Source organism: Acomys russatus, chromosome 9 (genome assembly GCF_903995435.1).
Source record: "Acomys russatus chromosome 9, mAcoRus1.1, whole genome shotgun sequence".
Lineage (NCBI taxonomy): Eukaryota > Metazoa > Chordata > Mammalia > Rodentia > Muridae > Acomys > Acomys russatus.
Genome location: NC_067145.1, coordinates 31624280 through 31650370, shown reverse-complemented (window position 1 = coordinate 31650370; position 26091 = coordinate 31624280). Strand labels below are relative to the sequence as shown.

General features: G+C 47.3%; 1 protein-coding gene across 2 annotated transcripts; it reads right to left on the bottom strand.

Moving 5' to 3' along the window:
* Nucleotides 1-263: 263 nt before the first annotated feature.
* Nucleotides 264-9964, bottom strand: Irx2 (iroquois homeobox 2). Of its 2 annotated transcripts, none has more exons than XM_051151068.1 (5): nucleotides 9852-9964; nucleotides 3443-3848; nucleotides 2444-3157; nucleotides 1751-1826; nucleotides 264-1028 (listed from the first exon to the last, which is right to left on the bottom strand). In XM_051151068.1, the coding sequence occupies exons 2-4, from the start codon at nucleotides 3816-3818 to the stop codon at nucleotides 1774-1776; spliced, it is 1143 nt and encodes a 380-aa protein (XP_051007025.1). In that variant the 5' UTR covers nucleotides 3819-3848; nucleotides 9852-9964; the 3' UTR covers nucleotides 264-1028; nucleotides 1751-1773. The 2 variants fall into 2 exon arrangements, with proteins under 2 accessions (XP_051007025.1, XP_051007024.1); XM_051151067.1 differs by lacking the exon at nucleotides 9852-9964 and adding an exon at nucleotides 5123-5504.
* Nucleotides 9965-26091: the final 16127 nt, after the last annotated feature.

The window sequence follows — 26091 nt, the reverse complement described above, 5'->3', positions numbered from 1 at the left end:
TTTCAAGTTTAGGAAAACAACTGTTCCCGTCAGTAATTTCTTATGGGAGGGCCATCTCCAGTGTCAATGGGAGGATGGACCCTTCTCCATCCAGCACCACAAAGGAAGATAAACTGCACAGAGAGGTGACAGATCCTTTTATTTTCCCATGTTTTAGAACTTTACACTAAGAATGGATTTGCATATTCAGAAACAAGAATCCGAACCACTTTTCCTTGCAACGATTTGTATGTAAAGAAACTAGAACCTTAGACACATCTTGTCTCTTTCTTTCTCTCCTCTCTGCAATTTTCAAATAAGCTCAGGAAAAGAGTTTATTTCACTGGGCTCTTCAGGTAAAAGGTGAGCTAGGATCACCTTGGGAGAGGGGAACAGGGCCACCACCAGGGCTCCTACCGAAACCCCTCTCCAGTAAAAATGAGCCCTGAATACCATTTTCTTATAGGCTACTCTGATTTTATTTACAGTTTTAGATATAAATTAGTAGAGAATTCATGTTAAACAACCAACAGAGATTGTATAACCAGCAATGTTCAAATAAAAACCAGGCAGAATTTATTTACAAAAGTTTTAGATTTCATTGCAATACAACTTGCATAAATTACTAGAAGCTTTATATCATTATAAAAATAAATATCAAATTTGTTTCCACTTCTGAAGGACTCAAGTTCTTCAATCACGTTAGTTCTACCGTGTACATTTTTTTTTTTTTACAAATAAAATTTACAGCAAGTCCTATCACATCTATAGAATATATACCGTGGCAATGAAGTGATCAAGATATCCTGAGAAAAAACAGATTCTTTCCCAAAGTCACACAAACATGGGGAAGCTATACTATGCCAACAAGTTCACATATGCCCAACAACATGTGTCCAGTCCTTAGAGTCTGTGGGTTGGCAGTGCAGTGTGCATCCTCTTTTACAGTGGCACAAGCTGTGGTCTGGATTTCCACATCTGGGGTTTGTATCTGTGTACTTATGAGCTTGGGAAGGGAGAATGGCCTCCAAAGCAATTGTGACACCTACCTGTGGACCAAGGAAAAGACCAAATCATCCCAAATTCTTCATTCCACATGAATACATTACAACACACACACTTGTGTCTACTGGCTCTGCCTCTTTGCCATCTTCAGGGTCTAGGGCTAGTAATGCTGTCTAGTTGTAAAGTGAATTTCTGTAACAGCTCTGGGCTAGAAGAACTATATAAGTCCAGTGTGTCCATTTGAATACTGGACACCAAGTAGCAGGCCATATGAAAGACCAACCCCTGGTGGTGTCTCTCAAATCTTATTCTGAAAACAATATCCATTACTGATTTTAATACCCAGGTTTCTGCACAACTCACTGATCAAAGAAAGTGTCTTTATGTGTCTTGTGTCTAAAACAGTTCTGAATGACACAGAGGTGCATAGATCTTTTAAACCATCATCAATCAACAGCAGCAGTGGTAGGGTATATATTATATGTTCAGTGATGTGTGTGTGTGTGTGTGTGTGTGTGTGTGTGTGTGTGTGTGTGTTTTCCAACTAAAGAAGTGATTCTCCAAAGCAGAACTTGAGCAGAAAAGAAAAATAAAATCCATTTAAAAAAAAAAAAAAAGAAAGAAAGAAAGAAAGAAAGAAAAGAAAAGAAGGCAAAGAGGCCAGGAGCAAGCCAGACTCCATTCTCCAACCCCTGACAAGCAAAACCACACCACACTATACAGGATACAGGCTAAGGTCTGGAGGACAGAGAGGGTACCCACTTACTTGCACTGCTGAGCTTGGCCCTCCTATAGGTAGGGCTGGACGCCTGCACCAACCACCGCACAACCCTCACTGGCATCTGTCAGGGGAGGGGCAGTTAGTGAGGACAGGCTGCAGCCCCTATCAGCCAAGCACCTACCAGCTCTTATTTCTACAGGGAACACACACTCCCAGAGAATCTAAGATCCATGGTACTTACGCCACCCCCCTCCTTCCTGTCTTCCTCCCCCCTTAAAGCCCCTGTCTCGGGGATGCTGAACTCGGAACAATGGAGGCAGTGTAAGAAAATTAGGCCTCTGAGAGCTCCCGAGAACCTGTGCCTTCCTTGAGCCAAAGGCAGAAAGAATTCCACTAAGCTCCACTTTCACCCACTGCTACAGAGGGAAGACTACACCCAGCAGGGAGGCATGCACAGTTTGCATCTCCTGCCAATACATTTACCAAAACAAATTGTTTAAGATGATAATATTAACAATAAATTAAATAAAGAGTAAATAAAGCAGGCTAGATCTGAAAATAGGACTTGTCCTCTTTGCCTTCACTCTCAACCCTCATCATCATACTGGCCTCCTTAATTCTGGGTCTGAAAAGAGGTTAAATTTGTCCAAAGGACTCACACTCCCAGTGCCCATTCCCAGGTTTCAAGCTAGTTCTGGACTCACCAAGATCCCTCCCCTTCGGCCTTAGGCAACCTACCTTTTTTGGGCTCGTAGCCGCCGCCCGGAGGCCTGTAGTGGGACTCCAGTGGGTGCGAGCCCACCTTGCCAGTGTCGCTGGCAGCCTTGGGCACAGCATGTAGTGTCTCGCCTGGTGCAGAGGCCGCAGTGTTGTAGCGCAGAAGGCCCTGGCCTTGCAGCGCTGCGTTCAAGTTCCCGTAGTTTGTGTAGTTGCCATAGAAAGGCGACGTGTAGTAGAGGTGGCGGCCCAGCAGCGGCGATGCGGAGTAGGGCGAGCCTCCCGGAGGGGCCCCAGATGAGGCTGGCGCAGCGGCCGCTGGCAGCCCGGGAGGCCCGCAACCCGGGCCCAAGCTTGGTTGCTTGAGGTCCGACGTAGCTATCTCGGCCAGCGACCACAGCTTAGGCTTGCTGGTGGGCGGTGGCGCTCCAGGCGACGTCCGGCTGCCTAGGGGCGTCTTGCCACCGCTGCCACCGCGCGGTGCGGCTTCAGACGCTGGGCTCAGGAGCGGTGCCTCCACACCAGTGAGAGGAGAGGAGGTCACGGGCTTGGGCTGCGCCAGGTCCCGCTCGCATTCATCTTCGTCATCCTCCTCATCCTCCAGGTCCTCAAACTTGTCCTTACACTCCGAGCCCGATTCGCACAAGGGATCCCCGGCACGACAGGACAATTTCTCCCCATCTGACTCCACAGAACATGAGTGGTCCGTGAGTGAGTCGACGTGCAGACTGATCCCTGCGGGGACGCGGGGACGGTGGGCGGAAAGCTGGGCCAGCAGGGCACCCCCCATCCCCACCCACTCAGGGTTCAGAACCCTGTTCCCCAGGACCCGGCACCTCGCCTGGAGGCAGCGATAAGCTCAGCCCAGCATCTACACAGGGCCGGAGGCCAAATCTCCCGGACTCAGAACGAAGCCTTTTAGTTGCTTTTCTAGGCCCAGCCCCGCTTAGCAGGTGCTTAGCGTCTACCCCAACCACAGCCCGCCTGGGAAGAAAGCTCCCTGATAGCTGTCCTGCTCACCTTCGTCCTCGGCCAAAGTCTCGGTGCCATCCTGAGTCTTGTTCGGACTCTCCTCCTTGGCCCTGGAAGCGTCTCCTTCGTCCTCATCCTCGTCCTCGCTTTTGTTCCTCGGGGCCCAGGTCATTTTGTTCTCCTTCTTGAGGCGCCGGCGCGCGTTAGCGAACCAAGTGGAGACCTGTGTGAGGGTCATCTTGGTGATGATGGCCAGCATGATTTTCTCTCCCTTGGTTGGGTACGGGTTCTTGCGGTGTTCGTTGAGCCAGGCTTTCAGTGTGGCAGTGGCGTCCCGCGTGGCGTTCTTGCGGTATGCGGGGTCGTTGAGCTGGTATGGGTAGGCCGCGCTGCCATATGGGTGATAGCTAATGGCGCCAGTCATTCCGGTGGTGTGCGTGTCGTATGGCGAGCCCTGGAACCCACAACAGCCTGTGAGTGGAGGGTGCATGGGCCCTTCACGTGTCACCCCCAAGGCGACCATCAGTCCGCCCCTGCAGCCTTTCCTGCTAGGCGACTCTGGGCTGGAAACCTCTTTCTTCAGCCAGAGAGTCCGAGAAACACAAGGCTAGCTGTTGGAAACAAAACTACTGCCTTTTGATTCTATAATTTTGTTTTTAACTATCTCACTTTTTCTGAAACGACTTAGGTTCCCCAGTAGAGCGAATAACGTCTGCAAGCATATTCTCTGGATAGTCCTGCGCTTCTATAAGTACTTTCTTTATATTTAAATTTCATCGGAGGCTTGCCCGCTGCAACCTCTTCCCTCTTTTAAATAGTTTAAAAACAAAACAAAACAAAACAAACAAAAAACCAAACCAACCAAACAAAAACAACAACAACAACAAAAAACTTCGGAACCCTACTCTGCTATTCACCCTTTAAAGAAGAGTAAATCCAATTTGCAACTCAGAAGCCAGTCAGCGGTTCCAATTCTTCAACTACGTAGTAATTAGCATTTTAATTCATCCTTTAACGTTTAAATAGGAGATGTTGGTAACCTCCCGAGGCCTGGTTTCTACCCAGGGAATTCCACCTAAGGCAGATTCCGCCCCCCCCCCCCATGTCCTCATAGGCTCTAAAACTGCTACGACCCGCTTTTGCAGGGGCCCATTCTGAGAATTCAAGAGATGTTCAGGCGGATCCTGGGTCTCTGGAGCTGGAGCCCCGTAGGCCGAGTTTGAACTCCGGTAGCACTTAGAGGGTTCCAAACCCGTTAACACGTTTTTCTAAAGCTGAGTCTGCTAGACAAATAAAGACCAACACTATAGAACTTCGGCCTGGGTCTAGGGGCGGCAGCTAGAGGCTGTATGTCCTCCCCCAACTCGGTGACCCCTCCGCTACCAGCCTGGCCTAGGAACCCGAACCGTGCAGCGTTGGCCCTTAGAGGCCTGGGCAGCGGCGGCCCTCGGCCCGGAGCCCTGCGGGAAAGCCGCCGACTGATTCTGCAGCCCGAGCAATCTGCAAGCGCGGGTTAGAGATAACTCATGGTCCCAGCACCCGTGGAGTAGCACCTCGCACGAGCTTACGGGAAAGCACCCCACTAGCGTTGCGGGTCAGCCCGGCCCCTTGTTTTGCGCGGCACTGGGTACTAGTGACTCCGGAGTCGCCGCCCGCACCACGTTCCCAGCGCCCCGCTCAACCCACTCCAGGGTCGGGGTCTCCCAGCCCCCACCCCAAAGCGGTTACCATGTAAGACGGGAAGCCGGCAGCAGCAGCGGCTGCGGCGTCTGCCGAGTACTGCAGCGGGCTGCCGAAGCCGGTTGCCGCCTGCGCTGTGAAGGCCGCCGATCCGGGGTACGGACTGAACGCCGAGCCCGACGCCGAGCGCGCTAGCTCTTCGCTGCGCGGTGCGGCCAGCGCGGACGCGCCGTACGCGGGACACGAGTAGAGCGCTAGCGAGCCGGGCGCTTGGTACAGGTAGCCCTGCGGGTAAGACATGGTGGGCGCGGGGCGCGGGGCCCGCGTCACGCAGAGCAGCGGACAGCGCGCACGGCGCCCTCCATCCACGCCCGGCCGGGGCGCACCGGGGCCACGGGCCGGGTCAGGCTGGGCTGGGCACTAGCCTGGGCGGCCGGCGGGGCAAGCGGATCGGCGGGACGGCAGCGGAGGCAGCGCGGAGCCGGTGGGCGCAGCCGCGCGCCAGGCCGGCGGTCGGGATTTGGGGGAGTCTGCAGTCGGGAGTGAGGAGTTGAGGAAGGAGCGCTCGAGTTTCCGAGGGACATTGGAACACCGAGCTGTCCGTCACGCTCTCATCTGCATATTCTGGTGCCCGCCCCTCCCCTGCTCCGCCTGCTGCAGACGCTTGCAGGAGTCGGGGGTGGGCCAGGGAGAGAATGGGAGGGGAGAGCAGAGGAAGGAGGAGGAGTGGCAGCGAGAGGCTGGAAGGAGGGACGTGCAGGCTTTTGTCGCGCAGCGGCTTCTCTTAGCTCCCGCCCTAGCCCGCAGCCCGCAGCGGAGAAGCCAGGCCTGGCCAAACTGGGCGTAGCGCTCACCCCCTCCCACTGGCACGTCCTTTCAGCCACGTCCGCGTAGCCCGCTGCCGCCGGCTCCCGCCCTGGCCCAGCCACCTTCCTCACTCCTGGGGCCCTATCCGGGCACCACTGGTGCTCTCTCTCGCCTTGTACAGTTCAGCAAAGGCCTCCCACAGTCAGGCCAGGTCCGATCCTCCTGGGGGGACGCATGGATCTGGCACCCCTCGTCACCCTGAAGATACCGGCCCAGATTTCATCCCGTGTCCAGTGCAGAGACCTCGGAGCTGGAGGGCAGTGTGGAGACACCTGCAGAGTTGCCGGGCAGTCTCTCTTCTAGGCTCCTCCGTCCTGGCCTCAAGACCAAGGCGGCCTGGCTGGCCTCGCGTCTGGTCGCCAGCTCCTGGCGCCTATGCTGCCAAGCATCGACCTAGAACCGGAGCGGTTTTTTGGTTTGAAGCTGTGGGAGGCTTCTGCCCAAGTCCACTGAGAAGATTTCAGGCCGTGTTAGGAACATCATGCCTGCTAACGTCTGGAACACGTCAGTGAGCGGTTCGCCTCAACAAACGCCACTCTGGCCCCCAAAGAGTGTTTGCTTCCTTTTGTTAAGTTGAATGCATCTTCGGATTTGGGGAAGGCTTCTGCCAGAAGAGTTGTCTCTGACTTTACTGAGTCACTACCACTTCTTGGAGGGACTTGGGCCGGCTGGTGAGGTGGTACAGCCCTGGGGTGGCTCAGGTAACCTGAGGTTCAGGTGTCGACTCGCGGGTCCTCTGGCTTAGTGGTTAGCAAACGCCTTTGGGAAACAGCCCCTAAACTTTACTGCCAGCACCTGCACCCCTTCCCCATGTGAGGGGGTGGGTGGCCAGAGAGGGCACCGGTCCACTGAACCTGAAGGAGCGCCAATGGGGGGCGCTCGGGGACTCGTAGGGGTCAGGTGTGAGCTGGCCCGGGAGGGGGCGCCCGCCCAACAGGTGTCTCTTCCTTGAAGCCTGCTAGGTGGTGCGCGAGGACGCTGCTGGCTGGGGCGCCGGCCAGAGCTCAGGTCTGTTGCCTTTCTATCCTCGGTTGGCTCAGAGGGCGGCAGAGGTCTCTCGCGTGCGAGGGCCTGACTTCTGCGTGGGCCTGGGCAGCGCGCTCCCGCTCCGGCTGCAGCCAGATCCATGACACCCAATGAATGTTGCCCGCTGCCAGGCTGCGTTTTGTCTTTTCCCAGGTCCCAGGAAACCAGGAGTAAATTGCAGTGATGGGTTGGAGGTTAGTGTTCCCGGGGCCGGTAGGCAGGCAAGTGTATCACTTTTGTTATGTACTTTACCAGGCACTCAACTCAAACACTGCCACTCCATACATTCTCCCCTTAGAGCCTCTCTTTCTCCCTGCAAATCTTCTGAGCCCCTTTCACCAGCGGCACCTTTAAAGTCTCAGTGCACGTGCACAGCCCATTTCCCACACACCCAGAGCTAGGGCAAGACTAGCAACTACAGTGCAGACCCTGGGTGGGGCATCCTTGGAGGAAGAGAGAGGGGGGGGGCAAGGGGCACCACCCCAGCACCCCAGTGCAGGACAATTGGGTGGAGCAAAATCAGCATATTCAGGTATTTTTGTTCTTCTGAGGAAGGAATTCTTCTGGGAAGAGGGTCTTCAAGGAGATCTCATGTAGTGGATAACAAACAGCCCAGTCAGACTGAGACATTTAGTTAGATTTCAATTAGATTGGTTTAAGTTTTTTATACGAAGCATCTAATTTTTGACCTGGGGAATGATTGCCCAGATCTGGAGCTTTTCTCAATCGAATTTCCTGCCCTGGTTTCAGTGAGATTTGCCCTACCTTTCCCTTCTAACCTCTGCCAGGTATGGAAGAGAAAGCAGCTAGTCATTATTAAAAACAAACAAACAAACAAAAAACAACCCAGCAGATTGGAGCAGATCCTTATGCCAAGGTACAGCTGGTGTGGACATGAATTAACAACATAAGCAGACAATTGTGCCTGACTTTGGTGGGTCTCCTGCTCACAGACATGCTGTGGTTGCAGCTCTTTTGCTCACTACAGCCTATCTAAACCAAGGCCCCTGTATTTGCTCCTGCAATTATTCTCCACCAAAATCTAAAATGTCCATACTGCTGCCTGGTACTAATAAAACAGCCTACCTTGTGCAATTAAACAGTCGAATCTGACTACATGTCGATTTTATTGGTAGTGACTGTGGCGAATTAAAATGCCTACACAGGAACCTTAACTCCTGAGTTCCCATTGTTATTGAGGACTTTAACTCCGTTTCGCACTAATGCTCCCTAACTCTGGAAAAGGCAATTCTTCTTTTTTTTAGGTTAAAGTTGGCTTGATCTTTAAAAACCACCACCAACAACAAAATCAATGATTCACTCTCCAAGTGTGGAACCTGGGCAGACAATCCTCTGCTGCTAGGGTGACAGGATTAGCTCAAAATGCTCTCCAATGGCCCTGCTGAGATCCCGGGCCCAGTAGCCTCCCTTTGAAAAAAGAGGCCTGGGTGTGTGCTCTGGGGAAGGAGGGTGTTCCGGTGTACCAGTCTCCTAGGAATCCTAGTGTGTGGCTCCTGCTTTTTCCAGCTATGTAAATGGAGTGGGCAGTGTGCTACATGCAGAGAAATCGGGTGCCTGCTTAGAAAGCGACCGCTTGTGACATTTACCCAGGCTGTGGGTACTTTCTGTGGACGCTTCCCCGCATACTTAGCAGAATTAGAAACAAACTCTGTTAACATGGCCCTAGCACCTGCAGAGGCCGAGATACTTTGAGTCGGCTCTGACTAGCGACTCATTTAAGCTGTGACTGTTTTCAGTGGAGAGCCAGATATTAAGGCCAGGATTAGAGGATCTGCTTCGGTACAAAATGGGTTTCGAAGGCCCAGGCTTTCTGGAGGCAAAGGGGTTAGAGTCGCGCGGCGGCCGGCGAGGGGGCGCTGTGGCTCGCGTCTGCCGTCTACGACCCAGCTGCGGAAACCTGGCGCTGCCACCACGCCACCGACGCGTGGCTAACGCCCCGCTAGTGTCCGGATCTGCCTCTTTCCACGCCTGTTTTATTCAGGAAAGAAGGAAAACAATACCAGGGCATTTTAGTAAAGCCAGAGCTCTCACCACTATTCTGTTTCAACTCTGACCTTCGTGAATTAAGTTTAGGGCTCAAAAAAAAAGCTGCCAATTTGGTGTGTACAGTTTTGTTTTGTTTTAAGTAAAATGAAATATTCACTTTTAAGTGGGTTTGCTTTAATGAGCGCATTTAAAATGTAAGTAATTTTCAGTGTATCAAGTCGTATTCTATTATATTCGCAGCCAGGGCTTTCTGGCATGTGCATGTCGCTCATTAAGAGAAACAGAGAGATTAAGCCAAGCTTTGCTTTTTGTTTTTAAGTTTCGTTTTGTTTTAAATATTTTCATTGCACCAACTTTAATTCCACATGCAAAGGAAGTCTCCTCGGGCTTACGGTGTATTGGAACTGCATAGCTATTTCTAGTTTTTAAAACCTAAAAACACTTTCCTGGAAAGCGCGGAGGGCAGTCTACGACCAAAGGCGAGGGGGGTCTTTGATACCCTCGCCCGGGAAGAAATCTGGGCTCCAAGTGAGGTTCTCAACCCGGCCTTTTTGAGGGGCACCCAAGGCGGCTGCCCCTGCAGAGCTGGGATCTGCGTTTGGCCCTGAACTCCCGGAAAACAAAAACAAAACAAACAACAACAACAACAAAAGCACGCACTTTTTTTTTTCTTGTTTCCCTCCGGACGATCAAGAATTCTAGTAACCAGCGCTTCCTCCTTTAATTCGGCTTGCTCGCTCCAGACCCTGGTCGGCTAGCTAGTCTCTCCCATTTTTTCCTCAGTGGGAACCATAAGTCCCCATTCTGTCGTAGACACCCCGCCTCAGACAGACTTCCTGAAGTTTCTTTCCCCGCGCCAATTCGGGACAATTCTTACTTCTCCACATCTGGCTATTCAGTCGACATCCTCGCTGGACCTGCTGGCGACATGCTTCTGTCCATCCTTTTCTCCCCTCTTGTCTCTCAGCTGAGACCCTGCCGCCCGCGGCCCACCCGTGTTCGGGGCAAGGCGTCTGCGAAACTGGGCCCAGGTTTCTGCGCACCGCCGGGAGGTGGCTGCGCTGGCCAGAGCTCCGAGAGTCCGCGGCGCAGCCAGGAGGGAGCGCAGTGCGCGCAGCCAGAGAGCCAGCGAAAGGCTGGACTAGGAATGCTCCCTCCAAGGGACTGCTCTAGTCTGCGGTCCCGGAACCCGTGAGGGAGTTGAAACAGTACCAGATGAGAGCAGATAGGCAACTTAACAGCCGTAGCCCTCATTGCAGCCTCAGATCCCCTACCTACTGGAGCTGAGCTCCAGCTTCCCAGGAGTTCCTCACTTGTAGTCTTGAGAGGGTCTGGGATCTGCAGTAAAGTTTGCAGTCACCAGTGCGCACCGCAAGCCTGCGTTTTGGGCGAGCCTGGCCCCAGCAGCAACTGCAAACCGGCCTGAGCCTAGGAGGAGACTTTGATGGAAGGAAATCCTTACACATTTCTTTCTCTAAGGAAGCCAGGCCCTGCCGTGTGTGTGTGTGTGTGTGTGTGTGTGTGTGTGTGTGTGTGTGTGTGTGTGTGTGTGATGGCGGGGGGGGGCGGCACTGGGCTTAATTTCCAAGGCCACCTCTTACTTGGGTGTCCAAACAACTCTCCAGGATATAGTCTAGGCGGCTTTAACCTGGGACACACTCACCCTTTTCCCATGCTCTCTCAGAATGCTCTTATGTACCCAAGAACATACTGGAGGGGATATTATGGGTTTTGATTTTTGTTTGTTTGTTTGTTTTAGAGAAATATGGGGAGGGAGGGAGAGAGGGAGGGAGGGGAGGAGACAAAGCAGGGAATGTACATCCGTTTAAAATAGATAAATCTGCATTAAAAGTAAAACATCCTGGAAGAAGGGTGTTGTGCAAAATAGGCAAGGATGGAGTGTCAAGAATAATGGAGGGAGTGGGGGGAGGGATGTGCAGACACCTGGAAGAACCTGAAGAGGACTGGATCCACGGGAGGATGGGAGAGGCCTCCAGACAAAGATATGCACTTCCCGTTCCCACCTCAGAACTTCAGGCAAAGACTGCTTCAAAGAAGTGGGAGGGTCATTTGGTGACACCTGAAAAAGCCACAGGTAAGGGCTGCTGTCCACCCAGACATTTATCACTCCCGTTGCACCACACTTCGTAAGAAATGCCACCTGGGTGCTGAGGAGACTGTGATGCAGCTTGGCAGAGCTGAGACATCCCAGTGGCAATCCTAGAGGCCCCCAGGCTGGGGTCCTGGTGTATTTCTTGGTACAGAATGTTGCTGCAGGGTAAAAATCACTCAGGCCAACCAGAGACTGGAGAACAGGGCAAGAGGATAAAGAGGGACGGTGCTGATGATAGAATTTAAAAACAAGTGGCAGCTTTTTGTGCTTCCAGACAGTGAGGGGATCTTGGAGGAATGTCTGCACCCTATTTCAGACTTGGGATACCTGTGTAGGGATGGTGCTCAGCTCTGTCAATGGGGCTCTGTCCTGAATGACAGTTCTGAAGTGGGTAAGCAAACATTGCCAGACATAATATTTCTTAGCCCGGAAGAACTGTTGTGTGAGTTTATATTGCTGTGCACTTTGCTTTCCTGTGAGCCATTTTATGTTTCTAAACTATTTACAATTAGGCACTTACCTCACAAAGGCACTCCCCAGGCATGGAAGTATAATGTGCCTCTTCAGGAGGGATGCTTTACTGTTTTTAAAAAATCACTTTCTTAAACATTTAAATTCTCCATCTCTCTTCTCTTTTTTTTATAATAAATAAAGATGTGTTGAGTTTGGAGTTTAACCTTTAAAACAAATGACATCTCTCTATCTCTCTCTCTCTCTCTCTCTCTCTCTCTCTCTCTCTCTCTCTCTCTGTGTGTGTGTGTGTGTGTGTGTGTGTGTTGGGCTGGGTTGTTTGAGGCTTGGCAGGGACCCATGCAGGGTGTATTACTCACAGGAAGTCTGGGATGTGGCCCCCCTCTGCTTGCTCAGGATTGTGTGCACAGGAATTCTGGAGGCCATAGATTCTGCTAGAAGAGGCTTGACTGCAGGCAGGTCACCGGCAGGCCTCTGTGAAAAGTGCCTTGCTTCTGCTCTGCATGGCATTCTTATACCACTGTCAGCGGTGGAGGTATTTTAGAGAATTCAAATAACACAATTAGAGAGGAGATGCCAGGAGACAGGAAGCTGCTGGGCAAGAGCCTGGGGAGGGAGCATGAAGCCTGAAAGGGGAAGAGAGGCAGAAGCAGGGAGAGAGGAGGATCACCCCCACTTTCTCACCCCCCACCCCCAATCTCCCCACCCCTGCCAAAGCCCCTGATGTTCCCAGGCTACCTAGATCTTTCTATAAACAATGGCTATGGGCTCTCTCCAGGAGTTCTGGTTACTGTCAGAGGGACTGGGTGTTCGGCAGGCAAACCCAAGTCCCTATGAAGTCCTCGGGAAGGGCAAGAAAGGTCTTCCTGTATAACCTCCTGCAGAGGCAGAGGGGAGAGGAACATGCTTCCAAGGCTTCCCTTTGTACTGTGGTTTGAACCTACCCACCCTGCAGCCTTTGGGACACTGCAACTACTGTTTGTCCCCTCCTGTCCATAGCAGGGCTTCTTCTACTGGCTGTGTCCTTCAGTAAACCCTTCCATTTCCCAGGACTTTCCAGGGGGCAGTGTTTCAGTCAAGGGAGCTCCTTGCTTCATGGCTCTGCTCACTTCCTGCCACTGCCTCTGTACCAGCCCGCATAGTCAGTAGACAAGTCCTGATTCAATGAATGCATATATGAGGAATGAATGGCTGCCTCTTAGCTGGTTATTTCTGGAAGGCATGAGGGGGAGAGTGAGGAGGGTGGAGGAAAGAAGCAACCATAGTGTCGACTTTAGTTTCAGGTTGTCACTCCCAGCTCCACCTGCACTTGACCATATGGCCAGTCCAAGTCCAATCATATTCCCCCATAGCGTCTTGGGCTCCCAAGAATAAAGCAAGATCAGCCAGGGAAGCCAGGTTTTAATGCCTCTTGTGCTTTGAATACCTCCATAGGCTCAGTGTTTGACTTCTCCAGATGGTGGTGGTGCTTTGTGTGGTCATGGAAACATGAGGCTGAGCCTTGTGGCGTGGGGTCACTTGGGCTGAGCCTTGGCATTTCAAACACTGACCCTCTCCCTTTCCAGTCTTTGTTTCCTAACTACAGATGCAGTGTGACCCATTGCTCCCCACTCTTGCCCAAATAAATCCTTGTTTCCTTAAAGTGTTTTTCTCAGGTGATTTTTGTCACTGTAACAAGTGGCTAATAGAGGGCACATTAGATAAGAGTATTTAAAGTAGCTGTTTGTTTGCTTTTGAAACAGAGTTTTTCTATGCAGCTCTGGCTGTCCTGGACTTCCCTGTGTAGATCAGGCTAGAGCTGCCTGCCTCTCCTGGGATTAAAGACATGGGTCACCACACCTGAATTAACATTTTATTTTTAAAATAAAATTTTGACTTAGCAGTCAGCCCCAAACTTTGTATTCCTTGAGCAAAGTGGCCAGTTTGCTTATTTAAATATACCTTATTTAAACAATTATTTAATCTTATTATTTATGTGTATGTGTTTTGCTTGCAGGTATGTTTATGTGCCACCTGTGTGCAGTGCCTGCGGACGTCAGAAGAGGGAGACATTCCCTAGATCTGAAGTCACAGATGGTTGTGAGCCACCATGTGAGTGCTGGGGCTTGAACTTGAGTCCTTTGCAAGACCAGCAAGGATCCATCTCTCCAAATTCTATGCCTATATTTTTTCTCCTTCTTTAAAAATTATTTTTAAGATTATAAAATGATTTCATAATTTCTCTCTTTCCTTTTCTTCCTCCAAATTCTAAGGTATACCCTTCTTCCTATCTTTCAAATGCACAACCTCTTTTTTAGTAATTGTTGTTACACACACACACACACACACACACACACACACACACATATATATTCATATATATCCATAAGTTCATACATACAACCTGACCAGTTCATACAATGTTACTTGTGTGTATGTTTTCAGGGATGACCATTTGGTAGTGGATAGCCAATTGGTGTGCTCTTCCTTGGGGAAGACTTTTTGTTTCTCAATTTTTCTAAGCTAACTTTTTAAAGTTTATTTTAAAAGTGAAGTGTGGAAAGGTGATTCTCATAGCACTCTGCTTCCACTGCTTCTTGTGAAAGTATTTTGTTTAATTTCTAGATGGCTGATTTTTGAGACAGAAGATCATGTACCTTAGGCTGGTGGGTCTTGGACTCACTATGCAGCCAAGGGTGACCTCGAAGTCCTGATTAACCTCCCCATCTGCCTTCAACTCTGGGAGGTGCTTGCTCTCATCATGTGGGTTCCAGTGCAATATCCCATCTCCCAAGATCTCTGTTTAGTGTCATTGATCCGTATATGTGCAGCTTTTCCATTTGACTCATGCCTTTAGTCTCAGCACTCAGGATGCAGATGCCAGCAGATCTCTGTGAGTCCAAGGCTACCTGAGGGTACACAGTGAAACTTTGTTTCATAAGAGAAAATATTAAAATCCCAGGGCACACTTTGAGATGGCTGTACATTTGTTTTCAAGGGTTTGGGATGTAGATTGGTGCTAGAAAGCTTCCTTGATTCGATTCCCAGAGCACCAAGTAAATGAATGAATAAGTACAGATGTTCTTATTTTCCAGAAGGCAGATGTTGCTGGTCTTCTACACATTTGCCAACTTCCCACTTTCATTTTTAAAATATCTGTTCTTCTTTTTTGGTCACGTGTTGCTTTCCTCCTAACTACTCCCTCGTAAGAGTTTTCATATACATGGTCTTGTCCATTAATAGATACACAGTTCACAAAGATTTCCTCCTAGTCTTAGCTGGGCTTCCCAATATTTATATTGTGTTAGTTAAGTTTCTTTATAAGGAAGATTTACATTTTGATTTAAAACATTTTCTTTTTGCTGTGTGTGCATATATGTGTTTGTGCATTTATGAACATGTATATAAGTGTTTTGTGCATGAATTGTGTCCGTTTGTATGTATATGTTTTTAGATGATAGCTATGTGTAGGTGTACGAGTCCATGTATATGGGCATATGTGTGAAAGTATTTGCACATGTGTGTGTACCTGGCATAAGCCTGTGTGATAATTGTGTGTATATTTCTCATGCACGTATGCATGTGTGTGTGTATGTACATGAGCACATGTGTGCGCATATGTTGTGTACAAGTGTGTGCATGCTCCAGTTTAGAAGTTTCTGTCTAATCTAAAGTCACAAGAACCTCACTTTCATATGTAGATCTATTATGTTTCCCTTTGGGACATTTACTTGTAAGGAATAGTGAAATTCCAGTTTTATCGTCTCCACCCATCTGCATACCAGTTACCTCCACTTTTATAAAGTTGTTCTTGGAAACTCCATGTCCTTTTCATTGCTTGCAAATTCTGGATTGCATCTGAAACTTCTACAAAGTACCTGCTAAGGTTTTAATGAAATTTAATTGGAAACAGAGATCAACCTGTGGAGATTGCTTTATTAAAAGCATATTGACCCATGCAATCTGTAAATATTACAGATCTTTCCTTCTAGTCAGATTTTAAAATTGTTTTGGGGGATTGCTATATGGGTTTTAGTGTACAAACTTTAGCTATATTTATTAACATTATTTTTCTATAGTTTATTACTTTATTTGCTATTGCAATGCATTTTTTATTTTTAATCACAATTACAGAGAAGTAAATTGAATATTTTTGTGGCTTTCTTTCTTTCTCTCTTTTTCTTTCTTTCTTTCTTTCTTTCTTTCTTTTCTTTTTGGCTTTTCAAGACAAGTTTTCTCTGTGTAACAGAGCTCTGAATGTCCTGGAACTCGCTTTGTACACCATAGACGAGGCTGGCCTTAAACTCAGAGATGTTGTTTGCCTCTACCTCCCAAGTGCTGAGATTAAAGGCTTGCTTCAGCACGCCTGGTTAAAAGTGAATTTTGGATACTGAGTATGTTTTACAATTCTTTTAGCATCTGACAGCTAATTACATTAGCTTTTTTTATAGAATAAAAAATTCTCTGTAAACTATTATGTTGGGTATCCACAATAAGTTTTTCCTCTCTTTCTTTCTGACTTATTTGCCTTCTTTTTCATTAGTTGTAAAGTATTAATTGCATGAAATAGTGAGCTTCATTATGACATGTTCACCCCTGCATATAAGGTACTTTGATCATGTCTGCTCCCCCTGGGCACTGACCCCTACTTCTTCTTCCATTATCTTCTCCTGTTTGGAGACTTCCCTTCGGCACCCCCAGTTTTCCCATCTAGATTCTCCATGAGACAAATGTGATACTTTTCTTTCTGGGTTTAGCTTATTGTACTTCACGTGATGGATGATATTGAGTCCCATCTACTTTCCTGCAAATGACATGACTTCATTCTTCTTCACTGTGGCTTGGTTAAATTCCAATTGTGTCAATGCCCAGAGTTTATTTCCATTGATGACCTCCTATGTCTTTAGTGCCCTAGCATAGAATGGACAGTGTGGAGGGAGCCTTGCCTCTTCCTTGTCTTGAGAGGGGTCAGTCTAGGTGCTGGACGCAGTGCGGACAGCACCCTCAGCTGTGCCTTTGGTCATGCTGAAGGGGCTTTTGTGCATACTATTTGCGCTCCCTGGAACTAATCTTCCACATGTAATGAAACAATTTCCACTACAGTCTATTGATGTGTTTCACTAAGTGATTTTCAAATGCTAAACTGAAGTTGCAGTATCGAGGCTCACTTCACTGGATTTGACTCTTCTACAAACCTCATGAGTGTAGACACCCAAACCCTCGAGCGTGCTTGTGAATGCAGCTCAGCAATGCATCAAGGGGCAGCACGGTAAAGGCAGACATGTTCTTTGTAGAAACTTAACATATTAGCAGAAAAAAAAAATGTGACCGTTTCAACATTTGACAACTTCTTGGTGTTGGGGTTGCAGCTCTGTGGTAGAGTGTGCTTGCCTAGTTAAAAACCAAGCCCTAGCCCCAGTACTGCAAAACAGATAAACAATGATAAAACCCAAACAACAACAACAACAACAACAACTTCTTAGTCAAAATCATCCAGGAGATTGCAGGCCAGATGGAAGCATTAGTCCCCTGATCTACCGCTCACAAGAGACATGAGTTCTTTGAGGATGGACTGCAGGCTAAGTATGTTCCTTTCTGCTCAACGTCTTACCACAGCCTTCAGTTTGAGAAGGCAACAGTCACACACACAGACACAGACAAGTGAGACACTTTTCAAGTGTCTACAAAAATCCCAAGCTGCCTGCAGCATGCTCTTTAACCTCACAGGAGACTTTGACATGGTTACAGGATAAAACCTTGCAGTGGTTGCAATGAGCAATGCCCTCTATCGGCTGGCTCCTGTGTCTGGACATTTGGTCCCCTTGGGATAGTTACTGGTTAGGGAGGTTTCGGAACTTTTGATTGAGGAAGTGTGTCACTGGGAGGGGGATGGACTTTGAGAGTTTATAGCCTCACTTCACTTGTAGTTCAATCTCTCTGCTCTCAGTATGTGTGGACTGAGATGTGGTCTCTCAGCTACATGCCTGGCTGTGCTCTTTGACTGCCCGTTGGCATGCCACTTTGCCACAGTGAACTTTTATCTGGAGCTAGAAGCCAAAATAAACTCCTCCCCTCCCCCCACACACAAGTTGCTTTTGGTCATGGCATTTTATCACTACCCACCCCATGGGAAAGTGTCAACCCCAAACACTATTTAATGGTATTCTGCTATGCTTCCAGACAGGAGCCTAACATAGGTGTCTTCTGAGAGGCTCCATCGAACAATGGATCAAAATAGATGCTGAGCCTCACAGCCAATGTTTATTGGGTGAAGCACAGGAAGTCGTATGGAAAAGTGAGGGGAAGGATAGAAGGACCTGGAGGGGACAGGACCTCCATAAAAAGATCAACACAGGCAACTAACTTGGGCCCAATGGGGTTTGTGGAGTCTGAAGCACCAAGCAAGGATTGTGCATTGACTGGACCTAGGCCCCCTACACAGATGTAACCAATGGGCAGCTCAGTCTTCATGTGGGTCCCCTAGTATGGGGAGTGGAGGCTGTCTCTTACAGGACCTCTGTTGCCTATTTATGATCATTTCCCCTAACCAGGCCACAGGGAAAGGAACACACCTCAATCCATGATGAGCTGGGGTGGGTTGGGAGGTACTTACCTTCTTTGAGGCAGAGGGAGGAGGGAAGAGGGACAGAGCATGGGATGGGGAGGAGAGGAGAAGAGATAGGGAACTGTGATCAGGTTGTAAAGAGAATAAATGAATAAATCCAAAAAAATTTAAGTCTTAAATAGATATTTTTCAAACATGATATAAAAACTGCTAGTGAGTATTTTGAAAACGTTTAACATCACCAGTCATAAAGGAATGTCAGCTTGAAACCTGTTGACAAGCCCAGGACAAGTCCACTAGAATGGCTGAATTAAAAAAAAACCACAATATCAAATGTTGATGAGGATGGAATACTGAGGCAATGGAGTGTCATAGGTAGCTGTGAAGCATCACACTGGTTCTCCATGACCTGTGCAGTCTAAGCTTCCATGGGGAATTTACTGACCAATCATTTGACCCAACACACACCAAAAATATCTTCTGACCATGGCCGTGACCTGTGGCCATGGCCGTGACCTGTGGCCATGGTGATCACACAAAAGACACAGACTGGACACCCTGAGTGTCTGCAAATGAGTGGACCACTAAATTTGGGTCTATTCAGACATGTGTGAATGTGTGAATGACACATGACTCAGATAAATCCCGAAGCAGTGAGTGAGTGAGTGGCAGACGTAAGGATGTAACTGCTGTGGGTTTCTCTCTGTGCATCCTTGCTTCACAACAGACATATAGTATAGGCAGTGTCCATGGTCACCTGAGACTGAGTGGCGGTGGTAAGAAGAAAGGAGGGATCATTACAAGAATCAGATTCACAACATATAAAAAAAGCAAATTCCACAAGGTATGTAAATTTCATCTCCATTAACAAAACAGAGTGCCTGTGTTTTTACTGAAATGATGAATTAATATTTAAACACTTACCGAAGAATTCATATTTGCATGACAGAGTCTATAAAACTCTTGCCAAAAGCAGTTGTTCCCAGCCATACTTATCTGATCGTAGATGGGGAATATTTTGGGTTTATTCTAACTACAGTTTTGGATTAGTTTTTAAAAAATTTTTCGCTTATGTTTCTGTATGTGTCTATATATGTATGTCAGTGTGTCTCTGTGTGTTTCTGTCTGTATGCACATGTGTGTATGTGTGTGTGTGTGTGTGTGTGTGTGTGTGTGTGTGTGTGTGTGTGTGTACCATAAGAGTGTACGTGCTTGTGGAAGCCAGATGAAGTCATTGGATTCCACTGGAGCTAGAGTTTCAGGCACTTTGGAACTACCAAGTGTGGGTGCCATGAACTGGAATTGGGTTCCTCTGGAAGAGCACCAACTGCTTTTGATCATGGAGCCTCCCTGGCCCATGCTTTTCTGGTTAGACTTGGTGCGGGGCCACGTTGTCCATTGGCCCTCTTTCCATTTCTGAGACTTGACTCCTTGGTACCTGTGCTGATAGTTTCATGCCAACTTGGCACAAGCTAGAGTTATCTGAAAGGAGGGAACCTCAGCTGAGAAAAATACCACCTAAAGATCCAGTTGTAACAGATTATCTTAATTAGTGATTGCTGGGGAGAGCTCAACCCATTGTAGGTGGCGCCATCCCTGCGCTGGTGTTCTATAAGAAAGCGGGCTGAGCAAGTCATGATGAGCAAGCCAGTAAGCAGCACCACTCCATGGCCTCTGCATCAGCTCCTCCCCCCAAGTCCCTGCCCTTCTTGAGTTCCTGTCCCAATTTCCCTCAGCGAGAAACTGTTACCTGGAAGTAAATACTGACATAAACTCTTTCTTCCCCAACTTGCCTTTTGGTCATGGTGTTTTATCCCAGCAATAGGAACCCTGACTAAGACCGCACCTTTGCTATTTTGTTGTTTGGTTTTGTTTTTCTCTTTGTGTAACTGTGAAGAGCTCCTTCATAGTCAATACTGTTATGCCTTCGGCATCCATAGATGTCAAAGCTAAAACTATGTTGACCTTGGATTTTGTCTTTCATTAAAATGTCTTTGAGACTATAGCTGCCTGAGTAAAGCCGGATGATGGAGAGGTCGTCTTTCCCAGGGAAGCACATACTGATTTGTTGTTCAGTGTCAATCATCCTGAAAACTTGCCTTCAGGTAACATTATATGTACCAAAAGGGTTACATACACACACACACACACACACACACACACACACACACACACACACATATATATACACACATACACACACACATATATATATACACACACACATATACACACACACACACACATACACACACACACACACACATACATTCAATATCAACTAGTGAAAAAAAGAGTTGGCCTCAAACTCACAGAGATCTGCTGCTTGTGCCTCCCAGAGTGTTGGGTTTACAGGTATGAGCCACCACTCCTGGCTACTGAAATTTAAACTTTTAGCCACATTCAATAATGTTTATTAAATAGAAAGACAGTTTCTTAAAGCTCCTGCTCATTTATTTTAGTTACTTGTTTGAAATCACTCTGCTTCTTATTAAATGTCCCCAAGTATTTATAGTCTTACTTTATCTCTTTTTCAATTTTTACTCATGAGCTTGGAAGAAAAGAACTTTTTAATTTGAAAATAATTTCAGATTTACAGATCTGGGGGTGCATGTCAGTCTGCAGCCGCCTCCTTATGCACTAGCCCTGGGTTTCGAGGGCGTTGGAATTTGTGTGCTTGGTTGCCTTTGCCCATTGTGCAAGGCCTGGCTGCACTCAGCTCACCTCCAGCCCCTGGAATGTGCCTTCGGGTCTCCACACCTCAGATGCAGGTGAGAGGTGCCTCTGAGCACAACTAGTCTAACCTGTTTCTAACCAGACTCTACAGAGGAAGAGACCAACCCTAGTGGGCCTGGTGTCCATTCCTCAGCCCTTTCCAGCCTTAAGGTCCAGGACAGAGGTGAGTGGGAGGGGGTAATGGAGTGCACCTGGTCCCCAGGGGCTTAGGCCTGGCCCTTTGCCCACCTGCCAGGCTGTCTCTGCCTCTATCTGACAGCGCTTGGGCTTTGCTGACTTTGTGGAAGGTACAGACAGATGGGTGGGTGGGGCTTGCTCCAAGAGAATTGAGCCTCCATGGTAAGCACTTCACATCCATCTGCTTTGGTCATGTTCCCAGCATGCTCCAGTGTTCCCAGAAACCCACAGTGTTCTGCTGCTCTTGTCAGAGGGGCTCTCCAGTTTGCTCTTTCCTTCCTCTCAAAGTAAGACAAGTAGTTCCCTTCAGTTATGAAGAGCAGGGCAATCACTGACCAAGGTCTTGATAAAGACATTGGTGCCAACACTTGACCTGCCAGTCTTCAGTGTTTTTAAAGATGGTTTTGAACACAAGGCTATGCACGGTGTACAGGCCTTTAATCCCAGCACTTGGAAGGCAGAGACTGGTGGGTCTTTGTGAATTCCAGACAGCTTGGTTTCCATGGTGAGAGACTGTCAAAAAATGTTGAATGGAGGGCTGGAGAGATAGACCAACAATTAAGAATGTTTTCTGCTCTGACAGAGGCCCATATCTTGGTTCCCACTACCAACATCAGGCAGCTCACATCATCACCAACATCACATCCAGTACCAGGAGGTTCCGGTACCTCTGGTCTCTGCAGACCAAGGCACGCATGGGCACACACCACCCCAGAGACATAGGTCTGTATGTAGTTAAAAGTAATGTGAATAAAATCTTTTTTAAAAGAATGTTTTGTTTTGACCAAACTAGCCGTTCTTTACAAGAGTGTCTTGGTGTGTGTATGTGTGTGTGTGTGTGTTTGTGTGTGCCTGTGTGTGCGGTGAGTACGTGTGTGTGCATGTGTGTGTTTATAAAAGAAAACTGATGTTTAAGATGCTTTGAAAGCCCTACAACAGTATCTATTTAGCTTGCAAAGATTATCTTTGAATTCCAAATATTAAAAAAAAAAAAAAAATAAGTGAGGCTATCATAGCACAAAATAAAAACAAATCAAGCCAGAAATAAGCAACTTGGGAACTAGAGGGCATCAGCAAAAAAGAACATAGCTACTAGGTGAAAGAGTTCGAGACTGAGGTGGTGACAACATAGGAAGCAGAAAAATCACAGGAAGCGGATGGATGCAGGACTTGAGGCTTCTGGACAAAACAGTCATGGTCCCCCAGATGTGGAGACTGTCCTTTCAGAAAGAGGATACTTTTCACGCTGAGAGAGGAGGACGAAGGAGGAAACAGGAGGCAAGAAGGAGGAGGAAGAAGGAACAACAAAAAAAAAAAAAATGAGAGAGAGAGAGAAGATGAGAGGGAAGAAGCAGCAGGAGGAGGAAGGAGGCGAGAAGAGGCTGCAGCCTCCTTCCATCAGCGTTGTTGTGCTCGATAGGAATCAAACGCTAATTTGCATAAATTGCACATAATTATACTCTTCCCACAAATGACTTCAAGATTATTGATCAAGTTAAGATTTCCTTGCTTTCGGTAAGAATTTACTGCAAACTGTGGCTTAAGGCAACAGGCTACCTTCCCTGTCCTGGAGGTGGGAGGTCAAGCCGGGGTGCAGGTGGGTCTGGCGCCCTCTGGAGGCCCGAGGGAGGATTGATTCTTCTATCTCTCTCTGGCCTCAGCGCCATTTCATGGTGTTTGCTCTCCGGTTGAGTTCCTCCTCTGTCTCTCCTGAGGGAAGTTGGCTATGCCAGGATGACTTCAGCTCAAGATGGTAAGTAGACTCAGTTAACGTACAGGTCATACACAGCTTCAAGGCTTAGGACACGGACACTTACTTCCTTTTTAATACTTTGTGTTTATGTAAGTGTGGCGAGTGTGCCTATGTCTGTGTAGGTGCAATAGCCCAAGAGCTCTTGGAGGCCAGAGGAAGACTTCAAGAACCTTCTATATTGTTATCCACATTGTTCCCTTGGGAGAGGACCTCTTCCTGAGCCTGGAGCTGCGCTGGCCTCTAGCCCCACAAATTCTTCTGACTCTTCCTCCCCAGTTCTGAACTTAGAATCACATACAGTCATGTCTGCATTTGCCCGTGGCCTACTGAGATTTGACCTCAAGTACTTACGCTTGTGTTTTTACTTTCATAGCCATCTCCTTAGCACTAGACATGGGCATTTCTTACTGTGCCCCCCCCTCAACCCACCGGAGACCATAGGCTGATCTTATTCCTCTTCCCACCCTTCGTATATTGTCTAGGGTTTTATCTAAGCAATTTCATTCACATTCATGCAAGTACAGCCATGTAAAGCATACACAGGTGTGCGTACTTTCTAGGCTTAGCAGCATATATGAGTGGTTGTACAGCTGTGCATGTTCTCAGTACGTAGGCATACACACACACACACACACACACACACACACACACATCTACCTGTATTTCCTTCTCTCACCCCTGAGGGTGAGAGGCCTGTATTTTCCTGCCTCATCCTACCCTGTGAATGTCACCGTGTTGGCTTGGTCATGCTTTCTTAGTAAAGTCCCGCCCTGTCTCATATTGTGTTTATACATGTAGTTCTTAAAGCAGTCTTATCTAGAAATGGCTTGAAAATGTCACTTGGTTTTTTGTTTTTTGTTTTGTTTTGTTTTGTTTTGTTTTTTGAGTATGTGTCTATCTGGGTGTGTATGTGTGGGTCCATGTGGAAGCCAGAGAAAAACTAGTGGAATTGCTTCTCTCCTGTAACTGAGTAGCTTCTGAGGACTGAACCCAGGTCCTTAGGCTTGGCAGCAGTTGTCCCTTTTCAGGGAGCCATCTTGCTGGCCCCGGGATATGATTGTAAGTGAACTCATTAGAATGCTGATGGCTGTGAACTTCCATGTCTCTGTGTGGGATGTGTTTTCACTTTCCTTGGAGAATGTGAGGGCCAGGTCTTCAGGACAGACTGTGCTCTGCTTCTGGGGAGTCTTTTCCAGGGTTGCCCTAGTCCACTTGGCTCCACCCAGGCCTCTGGGCTGCAGGGGCCACAGCTGATCTGCCTTCTTGCTAATGCTGCTTTCTCAGGCTTTGTTGCTTTAGCACCCACTCTCTCTGTGGGCTTGTACCTGGGCCTTGCTAAAGTTTTAATATGTGTTTATCTGACATCACAGTGAACACTTCTTTGCGTGCTTTTCACCATTCATGTGCCCTTGTTTGTAAATGTCATCTTTATATCGCCATTATGTGTTCCCAGCATCCCCTTGTGTTTTACACACATCGTAATTGGATGTGTGTATCCTTCCCTTATATGCGGCTTTTCGTTTAAAATGAGAATTTGCAGATTTAAAAATGAACTCCCAGAGAGCAGAGGGCTCTGGCACCGTGGACGCGCACCTTCCTGCTTTTCTACGGCACTGTGCTCACTTTGCATCCTGCGGAGGACATTTCTGCATGCCGTTGTGTTTGAGACTCGGTCTTCCACCTACAATCCATCCCAACCTTATTTTTATGCTTCGCTTATGAGGTTTGTGTTGCGCTTTTCAATGTTGCCTTAGACTGATAGCATTTCCTGTAGGCGGAGCTGTTGGGACTTTATTGAAGATCACAATTTACTAGCCAATTGGAAGAAACTAAAATTATAACAGTACTGGATATAGTCAATGAAGGCTGCATCCTTGCTGCAGTGCAGGGTCTGTCTGCAGTGGTTTCAATGAGAAGGTCTGCCATAGGCTCAGATGCTTGAATACATAATTCCCATTGAGTAGAGCTTTTTTTGGGGAGGTTTGGGAGGTGTGGCCTTGTTGGAGGAAGTATGTGACTATAAAGACTCTGAGCTGCTTCTAGTGTGTTCCCTCTGCTTCATACTCACAGTTCAGTCTTTGCTACCTGGCCCTGCCACCATGCTGCCATCATGGGCTCTCCTCTATGGACGAGGATCCAGAACTGACTCTCTCTTCCTTAGGTTGCCTGGACTCATGGTGTTTTATCACAGCAACAGAAAAGTAACTAAAACAGGGTCCTTTGCTGCTGCTCCATAATGTTCTACAATTATCAGTGTACACACAGTCCGTTTGATATCTTTATTATGTCATATTTAAAGTGTGATGGTATTGAAATGGATGCTTGCAATCTTTCATTTCCCTATTGCTCATTAAGGGCATGGGGAAACAGAGTTACCATGTGTTTGCCTTGAATCATCTGATCCTACTGAATCTATTTTTTAGTTTTGGCAACGTTTGTAGATTTATTAGACTTCTGTACATATGAAATTATATATCCCAAAGAGACATATTTTTCTTCATTTTTCAGCCTCAGTGAATTTTCTTTTCTCATCATATTGTACTAGTTAGAGCCCAGCTTGGAGTTCCCCAGAAGTGGTATGAACACTGTTGCCATGTCTGTGTTCCAGTGCTCATTATGAAAGCCAGTGCTAATTACAGTCAGATGTAAGCAGCCTTTATGTGTTGAAGATGCCCATTTTTGTACAGTTGGCAGAAGGTTTTGAGCTAATAATAGATACAAACATTATTAAATGTTTTTCTTCCAGCTGTGATAATCATGTGAGCTTTCTTATTTCTTTTATTCATATAGTGATTTATGCTAATTTGTTTTGATTTATTAAACTAATAGTTGAATTTGGGGATGAGCTCAATTTAGTAATAATATAAGAATGGTACATGTTCACATGTTACTAAATTTGATTTACAGCAATCTGCAAAAGAGTAAATTTTGATAATAGGTATTAGTTGACAGTTCTCTTATGAGGATTTTGTCCCAGGAACAAATGAGTTGGGAGAAAAATAATTAGGATTTACTTTTTTCTCTATGTTAAAAATTGTGCTAAGCTTAGTTGGGCCTGGGCTTTTTTTTTCTTTTGAGAAGAAATTTGATTATATATTTATTTTCATATGGACAGAGTCTTAAATCTGATATGTTTTATCTATGTGCTTAATAAGCTGTGACAAGTTTTGTACAATGACTCCATACTTCAGTTTCCCTGGGGTCTGTGGAGATGCCTCCTTCCCTGGGGTCTGTAGTGATGCCTCCTTCCCCACTGTATAATATTGGTAATTTTTCTTCTCTTTCATGGGTTTTTTTTCCCCTTCATTCAACAGTTTATAAAT

Excerpts from the sequence above, each read along its gene's own strand:
- Irx2 (XM_051151067.1), bottom strand. The coding sequence starts at position 5,374 with ATGTCTTACCCGCAGGGCTACCTGTACCAAGCGCCCGGCTCGCTAGCG. Across the intron at positions 3,158-3,442 it reads GACTTTGGCCGAGGACGAAG|GGATCAGTCTGCACGTCGAC; the intron begins GTGAGCAGGACA and ends GCGTCCCCGCAG. Across the intron at positions 1,827-2,443 it reads CGGCTACGAGCCCAAAAAAG|ATGCCAGTGAGGGTTGTGCG; the intron begins GTAGGTTGCCTA and ends CTCCCCTGACAG.